The sequence below is a fragment of the Mesoplodon mirus genome (assembly GCF_964341445.2).
Source record: "Mesoplodon mirus genome assembly, chromosome: 19".
Lineage (NCBI taxonomy): Eukaryota > Metazoa > Chordata > Mammalia > Artiodactyla > Ziphiidae > Mesoplodon > Mesoplodon mirus.
Window position 1 is genome coordinate 53,418,661 of NC_138995.1, and position 13,335 is coordinate 53,431,995.

Below are 13,335 nucleotides of genomic sequence, written 5' to 3' on the forward strand. Positions count from 1 at the left end.
GATAACAGTGAGGAGGGAGGTAGGAGTCGGGGAGGGCGGTGCGGGGTCGCCGCCAGGCACGGGGTGTGGCCTCCTGGTGGCGGCCAAAGTCTCTGGTTTCCAGCCTCTCCCCGCCTGCCCACGCCCTACCTGTGGCGCAAAGAGCTGTCTCCGCCCCCTCGAACCTGGGTGACCAGGGAGTCTAGTGTTCGAGAGTGTGTCCCGGACACCAGGCGGCGGCGGTGGTCTGGGAGAAAAAAATCCGGCGGCGGGGAGAGAATCCTGCCCGGAGGCAGGGGGAAAGGCTAGCTGCCCCGCCTCCCTCCGCCAGATTTCTTCGGGGAAGGAGCCGCCCGGCACCTGCCCCCAGCTGGCCCAGCCGCGTGGAGCGTCTGGGAGCCCGCAGCCGACCTGCCGCGATGGAGGCGGCGGGCACCTGGGCGCTGCTGCTGCTGCTGGCGCTGCTGCTGCTGGCGCTGGCGCTGCCTGGGACCCGGACGCGAGGCCACCTGCCCCCTGGGCCCACGCCGCTGCCGCTGCTGGGGAACCTCCTGCAGCTCCGGCCTGGGGCGCTGTACTTGGGGCTCTTACGGGTGAGGGGCCGCGCCGACGCCCTGGCTAGGAGGGGGTGGGAGGGTACCAGGGCCAGGAGAGGGAGGGGACCCCAGGAAGACAAACCACGCAGAGAGGCCCTTAGGTATCCTAGGGGATGCGGATGAAGGGTCCCAGGGCAGAGCTGAGAGAGTTGGGGGAGTCGCAGGGAGAGGGGGTGGGGCACCCAGGCTAGGAGGAGCAGAATCCTGCCCCCCGAATCCTGGAGACGGCGTGAGAGCTGGAAAGCAGGCTCCAGAGGGCCAGAAGTCCCGGGTTAGAGAGACTGGCGGAATCCTGGGAAGGCTGGGAGGGGGGAGGGGGGCAGGGAACCAAAGGTGAGAGAGACGAGTCCTCAAGCAGAAGAGAAACTGATGGTGTGATGGTGGTGGCTTGACCCAGAGGGAGAGGTAGTGGGGAGATACACGTGAGTATCCTGAGGAGGGGGCAGAGAATAAAAAAGAGAGGGTGTCCCCGGGGGAGCTGGAGGCAGAGGCTGGAGGATTCCAGGAATCTGTCTGCGGAGAGCGATGGGGCTGGGGGGCTGGGGGAGGGGGGGATAGGCGGAGCTCAGCTAGGAGGGAGGGAGCTGGAAGTTCCTGGGACAGAGAAAGGAAGGAGAGAGAGACAGAATTTGATGTATTCCAGACATGGCAAGGAGCGGGTAGCGATCATGGTACCAGTCCTCCGTGGAAGCTGCCCCAGAATTTGAGGATTTAACAGTGATTGAAAGGGGTAGTTAGTCTTTTGGGTTTTTTTTTTTTTTTCCGGGGATGAGAGATGGGAGAGATTATGGGAGGCCACAGCTGCAGCTGCAGCTGCCCATTTTTGCTGCTGTAGGTCTGTGCTGTGGGAGCAGGGGTGGGTTCTGGGCTGTCCCAGTGTCAGAAGTTAGGGCTCTGCAGGGGGTAAGGGAATGGGGACCAGAGAGTGTGTTGGGTGAGGGAGTTTGAGGAAGGAGGACTCTTGTGGGGGAGGGGGGTGAAATGCTGGGAGCTTGGTGCAAAACAAGAACTGAATCTTCCAAAGGGACTGCTTCAGTTTGGGGCGAGGCAGGAGGGGCTCCTCTTAGGTGGCTCATCCAGCGACAGGGGCCACGATGGACATGAGACTTTAAAAGGCAGCAGCCTTCCCCACGTCACTCACCCCTTCTCGGTCCCTGCTCCCAGCTGAGTAAGAAGTATGGACCAGTGTTCACCGTGTACCTGGGACCCTGGCGGCGCGTGGTGGTCCTGGTTGGGCGCGAGGCTGTGCAGGAGGCCCTGGGAGGTCAGGCCGAGGCTTTCAGCGGACGGGGTTTGGTGGCAACACTGAACGGGACCTTTGATGGCCATGGTGAGTCCAAAGGGGAGCTGGAGGCTGCTGGGTCCTTCACTCAGAGCCTGCCACGACTTTCTGGTATGTGACCTTCCATGCGGTTCAGTGTCTCTGGGCCTCTGTTTTCTCATCTTAAATGGGATGATGACAGTGCCTAGTGCATAGGATGGTACTGAGGATGGCACGCAGTAAGCACTCATTAGTTACCTGGTTGTCGTCGTGTTATTAATGTTCCAGGCAAAGCCCCAGGGCTGGGAGGAAGAGGCAGGGCAGTTGAGGCACTGGGGATTCGTGGGCAAACGCTCAGAACGTACAAACTCTTCTCTGTTAAGACCGAAAGCTGGAAGCCGGTGCTGGGCGCTCCAGGGAACACAGCCTTGAATAAACAGCCTCAGACCTGCTCCCAGAGCGCATGAGCCAGGAAGAAACAGACCTGTCACTAGACAGTGACAGTCCAGAGAGGAATTGGAGGAGGCGCCTGGCCCAGCCTGTCGGGTGGAGATTGTCCAGGACGTCTTCCTAAAAGATGGGGTGTCTGAGCTGAGACTCATAGGATGAGTGGGAAGGGTGTTCCAGGCAGAGAGACCAGCATGTACAAAAGCATGGAGGTGAGGGAAGAAGCATTCACTCATCAACTGACAAATTTTCATTACACCTGGCTTGGTACTGGGGACACAGAGGTGACAGATGTGACATGTCTTACTGTGGGACATGTGGGCTTTGCAATAAGACAATGGAGGGAGAGACTAGATTTCTAAAATGAGAGGTACAGCCTTAAGAGCAGGACACAGGGGACCTTTACTGGCCAGGGGAGCAGAGGGATTTGGAGAGGAGAATGGGAGGAATCAGAGAAGGCTTCCTAGCGGAGTTGACATTTGAACTGAGACCTGAAGGCTGAGTGGAGTTAGTTCAGAGAGAACAAAGAGGTGAGTGATCCAGGCAGAGGGAACAGCCAGGGCAAAGGCCTAGAGGGGGCATCCTGGCACTTTTGAGGAAGTGAGAAAAGGCCAGTGCAATTGAATTAGTAGCAAAGCTGGAGAAGTCTTCAGAGCCTGATCATGCAGGGCCCGAGTCAAGCCAGAGTTTGGACTTTGGGTTTTTCTGGGAAATGGTAGAGTCAGAGTTAGAAAGATCCTCTGGTTGCTGTGTGGGAGCCCAGCAAGGGGACTGGGCTGGACCAGGTCTGGGGCCGTTGAGTTGGGGAGGGGAGGTGGTTGGGAGAGGAATGCAGGGCTCTAGCCAGGGGATGGGATGTTCGGCGGCTGAGATGAGGAAGAGAGATGCTGAGGCCAGTTTGGGACACAGTGGAGGGATGGGTGGGCAGGGGACATCCAGGAGGAGGCGTCCAGAAGGCCGCTGTAGACTGGCATTCTACAAGTGGAAACAGCTCAGACCAGGGAAGGGACTGTCCAGGCCTCTTGGATAAGGAGGAAAACAGTGCACTTCCATCCTCCTCCCTCCCTTCTCAACCTCCAGTTGGCATGGGGCATGGGACCCAATAATACTCCATAAATGTTGGTATGGATGGGTGGATGGATGGATAGAAGGGTGGGAGGGAGGGAGAAAGAGGAAAGAGGAAGGCATGATAAATGGATGAGTGGGTGAATAGAGGAATAAAAAGATGGATAGCCAGAAGGAAGGAAGAAATCTTCACTCACGCTGGTGAATCACAGAACACGGGGAGCCTGGATAATCCCAGATACCAAGTCCTCAGGAGAAGGTCACCCTCAGGTTAGGCAATTACTGAGCACCTCGTGAGTCCTCCCCCTTGGGCTAGGCTCATATGGACTCAGGACAGGGCACCTCACTGGGAGGAAGGGAGGAATCCTGGGGAACGGGGGAGGGCTGGTCCCTCCTTGAGTCTAGCCTTCTGCACAGGGGTTTTCTCCTCTAATGGGGAGCGATGGAGGCAGCTGAGGAAGTTCACCACGCTGGCCCTGCGGGACCTGGGCATGGGGAAAGGAGAAGGTGAGGAGCTGATCCAGGCGGAGGCCCAGTGTTTGGTGGAGGCGCTCCGGAGGACCAAAGGTCAGCAGGGCGCCCGAGTGTGGCAGGGCCTTCCCTCGCGGACTGGGCTGGGGACTCTAGTCACTCCACCTCTCTCCTCCTCCACCTTCTGCCAATGTCCTGCTGTCTTCCTGAGGGTCTCTGTGTCCCTCGTACTATCATGTCGCTCTTTCTGCCTCTTCTCTTTTTTGTTTTGGCTGTGCAGCATGTGGGATCTTAGTTCCCCCACCAGGGATCAGACCCGTGCCCCCCGCATTGGAAGTGTGGAGTCTTAACCACTGCACCACCAGGGAAGTCCCTATTTTTCTGTCTTTCTCGCCTGTAAGTCTGCCTCTGTCTTGCTCTGTCTCTCTCCGTGTCTCTCTCTCTCTTTCCCTGTCTCTGTCTCCCTCTCTCTGTCTGTCTCTTTCCGGTCGGGTCTGGCCCCCACTCCATCTCCGTGGACCAGCGCCGCCCTACGACAGCGCCCCTCTGCCCGTCTCCATCACAACTCCCCTCCCTGTCCCCTCCTCCCCAGGAAGGCCTTTTGACCCCTCACTGCTGCTGGCCCAGGCCACCTCCAACGTCATCTGCTCCCTCGTCTTCCGCCTCCGCTTCCCCCATGACGACAAGGAGTTCCAGGCCATGGTCCGGGCGGCTGGTGGCATCGTCGTGGGGGTCAGCTCCCCGTGGGCCCAGGTAAGGGGGTGGGACCCCTCTCTCTCCAAAGGCTCCTGCCACCTCTTTCAGGTAACCCCAGAGCGCCCTGTCCACCCGCCCCTCTGCCCTGGTGCAGGGCCAGGCCCCCGTGAAAATGGCTGCCCGTCCCCCCACAGACCTACGAGATGTTCTCCTGGCTCCTGCAGCGCCTCCCGGGCCCCTACACACAGCTCCTTGGCCAAGTGTGCACTCTGGCTGCCTTCGCCGTCCAGCAGATACAGCGGCACCAGAGGAGCCTGGATGACTCAGGCCCCGCACGTGATGTTGTGGATGCCTTCTTGCTGAAGATGGCAAAGGTGGGGGAAGCTTAGGGTTGGGGGCCTCCTGGCCAGGCCCTACACCCGGGTATAGCAGGGACACTCTGTCACCCTCCTTCTTTCTCTCTGCATGTCGCTCTGTGAATGTGTGTCTGTGTCACTTGCATCTCTCCTTTTTCTCCTCCCTCCAACCTCAGCCCCCTGCCCAGGCCTCACGCCCAGTGACCTGCCACCAGCAATCCCCACCATGACTTCCCCCAACCCACACAGGAAAGTTCCTATGAATTAGTCGTTTACTTACGAAACCTTGCAATGTCTAATTAGACTAATAAAGTCCTCTTTATTAATTATGTGAGAACAATTATCATATGAGAAAATTAGAATTAAGATGACCCCTGTGGAAATAACTAGTTTTGAACTGTACATACTTTGCAATTATGGGAGATATTCAGGGCCACATCCTTTGAATAAATGCAGCAGCCCTGTTCATGGAGAGAGATTTTTTTTCTTAACTCTGTGGCCCTTTTTTTTTGGGGGGGGGGCTACCATGTGGCTTGTGGGATCTTAGCTCCCAACCAGAGATTGAACCTGGGCCCTCGGCAGTGAAAGCACGGAGACCTACCACTGGACAGCCAGAGAATTCCCGAATTTTTTTTTTAATAAATTTATTTATTTATTTTTGGCTGCGTTGGGTCTTTGTTGCTGTGCGCAGCCTTTCTCTAGTTGCGGCGAGTGGAGGCTACTCTTCGTTGTGGTGCTTGGGCTTCTCATTGCAGTGGCTTCTCTTGTTGTGGAGCACGGGCTCTAGAGTAGTTGTAGCACACGGGCTCAGTAGTTGTGGCTCGCGGGCTCTAGAGCACAGGCTCGGTAGTTGTGGCACATGGGCTTAGTTGCTCCGCGGCACGTGGGATCTTCCCGGACCAGGGCTCGAACCCGTATCCCCGGCGTTGTCAGGCGGATTCTTAACCACTGTGCCACCAGGGAAGTCCCCCGAATTTTTATAATTTTTATTTTTTTACTGAAGTATAGTTGATTTATAATGTTTCAGGTATACAGCAGAGTGATTCGGTTTTATATATAAAAATATATATGAAACTGAATCATATATATATTCTTTTTCAGATTCTTTTCCATTGTAGGTTATTGTAAGACATTAAATATAGTTCCCTGTGCTATACAGTAGGTCCTTGTTGTTTATCTATTTTATATATAGTAGTGTGTATCTGTTAATCTCAAATATAATTAAATCTTTTTAATTTAAGAAATGAAAGGGAATGGGAATTCCCTGGCGGTCCAGTGGTTAGGACTCCGTGCTTCCGCTGCAGGAGGCCCGGGTTTGATCCCTGGTCAGGAAACTAGGATCCCACAAGCCGTGCGGCATGGCCAAAAAAAATTTTTTTTAATTTAATTATAGTAAAATACACATAACATAAAACTTACCAACTTAGCCATTTTCAAGTGTACAGTTCAGTGGTGTTAGATACTCACACGACCACCATCCATCTCCAGAACACTTTCAACTTGCAAAACTGAAATTCTATACCCATTAAACAACAGATCCCCATCCTTCCCTCCCCCAGCCCTCAGCCCCTACCCTCCTACTTCCTTACTCTATGAATTTGCCTACTCTAGGGACCTCATATAAGTGGGATCACACAGTATTTGTCCTTTTGTGGCTTATCTCACTTAGCATAATGTCAAGTTTCATTCACATTGTAGCATGTGACAAGATTTCCTTCCTTCTTAAGGCTGAATCATATTCCACTGTGTGGATATAGCACATTTTCTTTATCCATTCATCTGTCAGTGGACACTTGGTTGCTTTCACCTTTTGGCTATTATGAATAATGCTGCTATGAACATAGGTATACAAATGTTCTACAAGATCCTGCTTTCTACCCTTCTGGATAAATCCCCAGAATTGGAACCGCTGGATCACATGGTAAATCTATTTTACTTTTTTGAGGAACCGCTGTACCATTTGCCGTAACAGCTACACCCTTTTATATACCTACCCCGTTGGCGACAGAGGTTCCAGTTTTTCCATGTCTCCACCAACACTTGTCATTTTCTGTTTGTTTGTTTGTTTGTTCATTTTATAGTGGCCACTCTCATTTGTTTTGTTTTGTTTTTGTTTTTGTTTTTTTTGCGGTACGCAGGCCTCTCACTGTTGTGGCCTCTCCCGCTGCGGAGCACAAACTCCCGACGCGCAGGCTCAGTGGCCATGGCTCACGGGCCCAGCCGTTCCGCGGCATGTGGGATCTTCCCAGACCGGGGCACGAACCCGTGTCCCCTGCATCGGCAGGCGGACTCTTAACCACTGTGCCACCAGGAAGCCCCTCTGTTTCATTTTTAAAACATTTCACCCCAAGAGAATAATATCAAGAGCCCACTTCCCAACTTTCTCACACATTTATTTAAACTCCCTGACAAAGTTATAACTTGCTGTGCTGCACCCCAAACCTGGCTGTGCTGGGTCTCTACTCCCCTCAGCCTGTGTTCTCTGAGCCCCTCTGCCTGGTTTCCCCCAGGAGAAGCAAGACCCAAACACAGAATTCACTGACAAGAACTTGCTGATGACGGTCACTTATCTGTTGTTCGCCGGGACGGTGACAGTTAGCACCACGATTCGCTACACTCTCCTGCTCCTGCTGAAATATCCTCAGGTCCAAGGTAGGAAGCTTCTCCACCAGCCAGGCCCTGGGAACAGGAGGGAGGGCTCGAGAGGAAGAATGTTTAGGGGAGTGGACAGCCTGAGCCAGAGCCTGGAGGCGAGAATGAGCTGGCATCCAGGGCGTCTGAAGAGCAAGAAGTCTGTGGACTGCCAGCTGCAGTGAGAGGTCTAGCAAAATGAGAAATGAGGCAGGAGGCGTCTCCGGCCTTGCTGCCTTGGTGGTACACTGTGCACCTAATCCTGAGCCATGGGGAGCCATGGAAGGTCGTTGAGCAGGGGAGGGCAGGGACAAATGAGCATTTTAGAAAAATCCTTTGGTCTGTCATGAAGAGGTAAGTTGTAGGGTCTGAAAGAGTATGCCAGGAGCCCAGGGCAGAAGACCATGTAGGGACCTAGGCCGGAGAAAACAAACAGGGTTGGGCCAAGCTATGGGGAAGAGAAAGGGGTCCAAGTAGGCAGGTGGTGGAAAATGACAAGGGAGGGAGGCATCCAAGGACAGGCCCAGGGCTCTGGCCAGGGGACCGGGGGACCATGAGGCCACCCTGAGATGGGGACAGAAGGGATAAGGAGCTATTTCAGGGGAGATGCTGAAGCCATTTGGGGACAATTTGAGTGTGAGGGACCTGGAACCACCAGGGGGAGGCATCCAGAAGGCCACGAGACACCTGGATCAGGACTGGAGATAAGAAACAAATTGGGGTTATCAGGGCACAGGCAAGACCTGAAGCTGTGTTGGTGAGGGAGGGTAAGTGGGTGAGGGAGGGTAAGTGGGTGAGGGAGGGTAAGTGGGTGAGGTAGGGCTGGGAACGTGCCCCCAGGAACTCCAGCATTTCAGGGTCACGCAGCTGCGTCCAGTGCTGTCGAGCCAGTGGGGTGGGCTGACCTGGAACATGGGACCTGGGTGCCTTGGTGGAATCGAGGAGTCAGCTGCTATTTCAGCTCACTAGGCCTCAGTGTCCTTATCTGGGAAATGGGGCTAGATTATGGTCCCCCGCCTCACAGGATTGCTATGGGAATTGAAAGAGGAGAGATGTGATGCCCACCACATGGGATGTGTGGGACCCGGGCTGCAGAGGGCTGGAGGACTCTTCCTGCCTGCCCGCCAGCCTCACCCCTAACCACAGCTGCTCAGGAAGATGGAGTGTCCGGGAACTCCCTGGCGGTCCAGTGGCTGGGACTCCGCACTTTCACTGCCGAGGGCCCGGGTTCAATCCCTGCTTGGGGAACTAAGATCCGTGTGGCACGGCCAAATAAATAAATAAATAAACCTTAAAAAATAAAGAAGATGGAGCGTCCGAGGGGAGGGTTGCAGGGCCCCGCCCCACCTTTGACCTCCAACCCTCCTCTTCTTGGGTGCAGAGCGTGTGCAGGCGGAGCTGACACGGGAGCTGGGGCCCGGCCAGGCGCCAAGCCTGAAGGACCGAGCCCGCCTCCCCTACACGGACGCGGTTCTGCATGAGGCGCAGCGGCTGCTGGCGCTTGTACCCATGGGACTGCCCCGAGCCCTCGTCAAGACCACCCACTTCCGGGGGTACACCCTGCCCCAGGTGGGTGTGCGGGTCAGCCAGGCCCAGCGGTATCTCTGTTTTGGGCCTGAGGGCCTGAGTCCATTGCTATCTTTGTCTCTTTTTCTGGGTCTTGGTCAGTTTGTCTCTCTGCATCTTCTTCCTCTTTCTCTCTCCTCTCTGGCTGACATCTTCCTCTCTTTTTCTGTGTCCCTGTCTCTGCACCTCTCTTTGTTTCTTTCTGTGTACATTTTTCTTGCCTTTTGACTCTGTCTCTGAGCCTCGGTTTCCCTCATGTGTCCAGTGGATCCTAATTCTACCTACTTCCAATGGTGGCAGGCAGGGAAGCAATTTGAGGACTGAGGGCCAACGGAGGCCCTCACCCTCCACCCGGCTGCAAACGCGATCAGGCTCTTCCTTCTTACACACACACACACACACACACACACACACACACACACACACTCTCTCTCTCTCTCTCTCCCTCTCTCTCTCTCTCTCTCTCTCTCTCTCTCTCTCACTCTCTCTCTCACTCAGTTCCTGCCCCTTCATTCCAGAGCAACTCAGAACCAGCACCACCAGGGGGCGACCTCTCCCTGGAAACAGAAGGTGCCTTCCGGGCAAGCAGCTCCCTCCTTGAGCTTCATTGTAGAATCCAGTTCATAGCGGGTAGAATCCAGTTCATAGCGGGTAGAATCCAGTTCATAGCGGTTAGAATCCAGTCCTGCTGTTTTCTAGCTGAGACCTTGGGCAAATCACTTCACCCTCTGAACTTCCATCTACTCCTCTTCTTTTCTTTTTTTTTTCTTTTAAATTAAGTAATTTATTTATATATTTTTGGCTGCGTTGGGTCTCCGTTTAGCGCGGGCCTTCTCTAGTTGTGGCGAGCGGGGGCTACTCTTTGTTGCGGTGCGCGGGCTTCTCATTGCGGTGGCTTCTCTTGTTGCAGAGCACAGGCTCTAGGCGCGCGGGCTTCAGTAGGTGTGGCTCACGGGCTCTAGAGCGCAGGCTCAGTAGTTGTGGCGCACGGGCTTAGTTGCTCCGTGGCATGTGGGATCTTCCTGGACCAGGGCTCGAACCAATGTCCCCTGCCTTGGCAGGTGGATTCTTAACCACTGCGCCACCAGGGAAGTCCCTCCTCTTTTAATTGGGAGTAATAATAGTATCATCTTGGGATTGTAAGGAATCTGTGAAATGATGCTTGTAAAACACCAAATGAACTCTTTATGCAGGGGGTGGGGCTCCTATGTACACCACAGCAGCGACTATTGCTAAAGCAATGACTCTTGCAACTACTGATAATGATAATAGCAGTAACAGACATCTGTGATCGAGGATCTGCTCTGTGCTAGGTATTATTCTAAATGCTTTACATGTATTACCTTATTTAATCTTCAGAGCATCATTATCACACCCATTTTACAAATGAGGAAACTGAGGCCTTGAAAGGTTAGAAGACTTGGCAAGCTCTCCCAGCCTACAAGTGGTAGGGGCAGGATTTGAACCCAGAGCCTATGCTTTAACCACTGCTCTCTGCCTTTCTCTTCTTTTAACAACATTAGCGTGACCTTTTCCTGAAGCCTCACTCACCTTCCCAACTCAGAGCCCCATTAGCCAGAATCCCTAACAAAGGGAGAAGATCCCTCACTCTCTCCTTGTACTCCCTACCTTCCTTCACCCCCCCACCACAGTCCTGGGAACATGGAGACTCTGATCTCAGCGGAAGGGGCTGCCCCTCTCCCCAAACCTGGGCGGGGGAAGCCTTCATGGGCAGCCCCCATCCACCCACCCTTCACCTCCAGAAGATCATAGTGGCAGAAAGCTGGGCTCTTAGCCAAGTGCCTTAGGACAGCCACAGCTGAATCACAACATAGCCCCAAAGTTTAAAAACAAATATAAGAATAACAAGCTCTGCCATGTCCAAATGTTGCTTTGGGCAAGTTGCTTAAATTCTCTGGGCCTCTGTTTTCCCACTTTTTGTTTGTTTGTTTGTTTTGGCTGCACCACACGACTTGCAGGATCTTAGTTCCCTGACCAGGGATCGAACCCGTGCCCCCTGTAGTGAGCACGGAGTCTTAACCACTGGACCACCAGGGAAGTCCTCCATCTTTTTTTTTTTTTTTTTTTTTTAATATTCCACACTGTTGCATCAGTGTTAGCCCTATCCTTTAATCCATTTTTACTACCGAGTTACAGACCTGACTGTTCCTGGCACCCTGTTTAACCAGTGGACAGTTATCTTCCCCACCCTATGAGCAGCCTCTATGACATTATCTTTCGTTGGTTTGGGTTTTTTATAATATTTATTTATTTATTTACTTGGTTGTGCCGGGTCTTAGTTGTGGCAAGAGGGCTCCTTAGTTGTGGCATGTGAACTCTTAGTTGTGGCATGCATGTGGGATCTAGTTCCCTGGCCAGGGATCGAACCTGAGTCCCCTGCATTGGGAGCGTGGAGTCTTAGCCACTGGGCCACCAGGGACGTCCCTCCCCCATCTTTAAAATGGGATCATATTACTAACTGTTCCCTAGACTTGTTAAAAAGATTTAGTGAGTTTGTGTGTATGTTTGTGAGTGTGTGTGTGTGGGTATAATACAGGTACCTATTACATATGAGGCAATACATATATAATGCTTAATAAAGTGCCTGACACATAATAAGCACTCAATAAATATTGATGCCGCTATGTTTTGTGAACCGGTTTCCCCAACACACCAGACTCTTGTGCTCTGCCGTCGAGGGCTGAAGGCCTGGTGGGTGAGGGATGTTTGTAGTTTTGTTATGATCTCCCCTCAGGGCACAGAGGTCTTCCCCCTCCTTGGCTCCATCCTGCATGACCCCGAGGTCTTCACACAGCCGGAGGAGTTCAACCCAGGACGATTCCTGGATGCAGACGGAAAGTTCAAAAAGCACAAGGCCTTCCTGCCCTTCTCCTTAGGTATCTGCTGGGTCCGCCCCTGTCCACCCACTGGTCCTCCCACAGGCCTGGGTGTGAGGACGGCTGGCACAGCGCCATCTGTCTCTCCTCCAGGTAAGCGTGTCTGCCTCGGGGAGGGCCTGGCTCGGACCGAGCTCTTCCTCCTGTTCACCACCATCCTGCAGGCCTTCTCGCTGGGGAACCCATGCCCACCGGGTGCCCTGAGCCTCCAGCCAGCCGTCAGTGGCTTTTTCAACATCCCCCAAGCCTTCCAGCTGCAATTCCGGCCCCGCTGACCTCCACCCCCCCCCCACCCCCGTGTGGACCAGATGAAGAAGGGAAACTTGGGAGGTAGTAGCCTTGGCGGTTGCCATGGACATAGCTGTGTCTCCTGAGCCACACGTCTACACCACAGGCAGCCACGTTCGCACATCTGTAGCTATTCTCTAGAGTCGGTCACACATATTCAGCCTACACATCCACAGGGTCATCAGCCCACGCAACCACACACCCAGTCACACCCACGAGGGCCACAAGGCAACTCAGCCACGCAGATTTCTACTGACATAAATTTAGTCCATCTGGAATCACAACCACATGCCCGGATAACCCACCAACTCATACACAGCACAGCTCCCCTGGACCCACAACCCACGCATGGGGATTCAGCTGCCGCCTTCACAAGCCCTGGAAACAGCCACAGTGTTTGCAGCCCACATGCCCTCTTAACTCATCAAACTTACCAGGGCCACCGTCTCTGGGAGCCTAGAGCAGAGAACATGCTCCATGCCAGCTCATGTCACCACAGAGACCATCTCTGTCCTCAGCCCTCAAGTGACCGTACTGCTATACAGGCATAAGACTGTCGCCATCCACATGCCCCCAACCACTGAACCACACAGCCAGCCCATGTGGGACACCTGCCCGCCTCCGGGGTATCTTCCCGCTAAGATATACGACTCCCGCGGAGGCCCAGCCCTGGCCCCCTCTGCACCTTCAGCCCTCGAGGGCACCCCTTTCCAGGCAGCCTGATCCCCCAAATGCTCCCAAATACAGACACACCCCAGTGTGCAATTGTGCACAAGCCTGGGGACAAAGTAAACTTGGACATATGTGGAAACTCAGATCAGGGGAACACACACACACACGCACACACACACACACACACACACACACACACACACTCCAGCTTATATAACCATGTTGAAAACCTCCCCTGCTCCCCCCACCCGCCTCCAGTTAGATCCAGTGGATGGAGCCAGATTCCAACTCCCCGTTTCAGGGAAGAGGCCAGGTCTGACGTCCTTGTGACTCGAAGGTCCCCGTTTGGCAATAAAAGTTTGTCTCTGGCCCAGGGCAGGGCCTAGTATGTGTGTGACAGTGTCCATCAT

The 13,335-nt window shown here is 54.0% G+C and overlaps 1 protein-coding gene across 2 annotated transcripts; it reads left to right on the plus strand.

Annotated features, from left to right (window-relative positions):
- Positions 1 to 239: 239 nt before the first annotated feature.
- On the plus strand, positions 240 to 13,335 carry CYP2S1 (cytochrome P450 family 2 subfamily S member 1). Of its 2 annotated transcripts, none has more exons than XM_082606406.1 (9): positions 240 to 572; positions 1,740 to 1,905; positions 3,766 to 3,915; positions 4,412 to 4,572; positions 4,710 to 4,889; positions 7,382 to 7,523; positions 8,884 to 9,071; positions 11,824 to 11,965; positions 12,059 to 13,335. In XM_082606406.1, the coding sequence occupies exons 1-9, from the start codon at positions 399 to 401 to the stop codon at positions 12,238 to 12,240; spliced, it is 1,485 nt and encodes a 494-aa protein (XP_082462532.1). In that variant the 5' UTR covers positions 240 to 398; the 3' UTR covers positions 12,241 to 13,335. The 2 variants fall into 2 exon arrangements, with proteins under 2 accessions (XP_082462532.1, XP_082462533.1); XM_082606407.1 differs by having other exon boundaries at positions 12,130 to 13,335.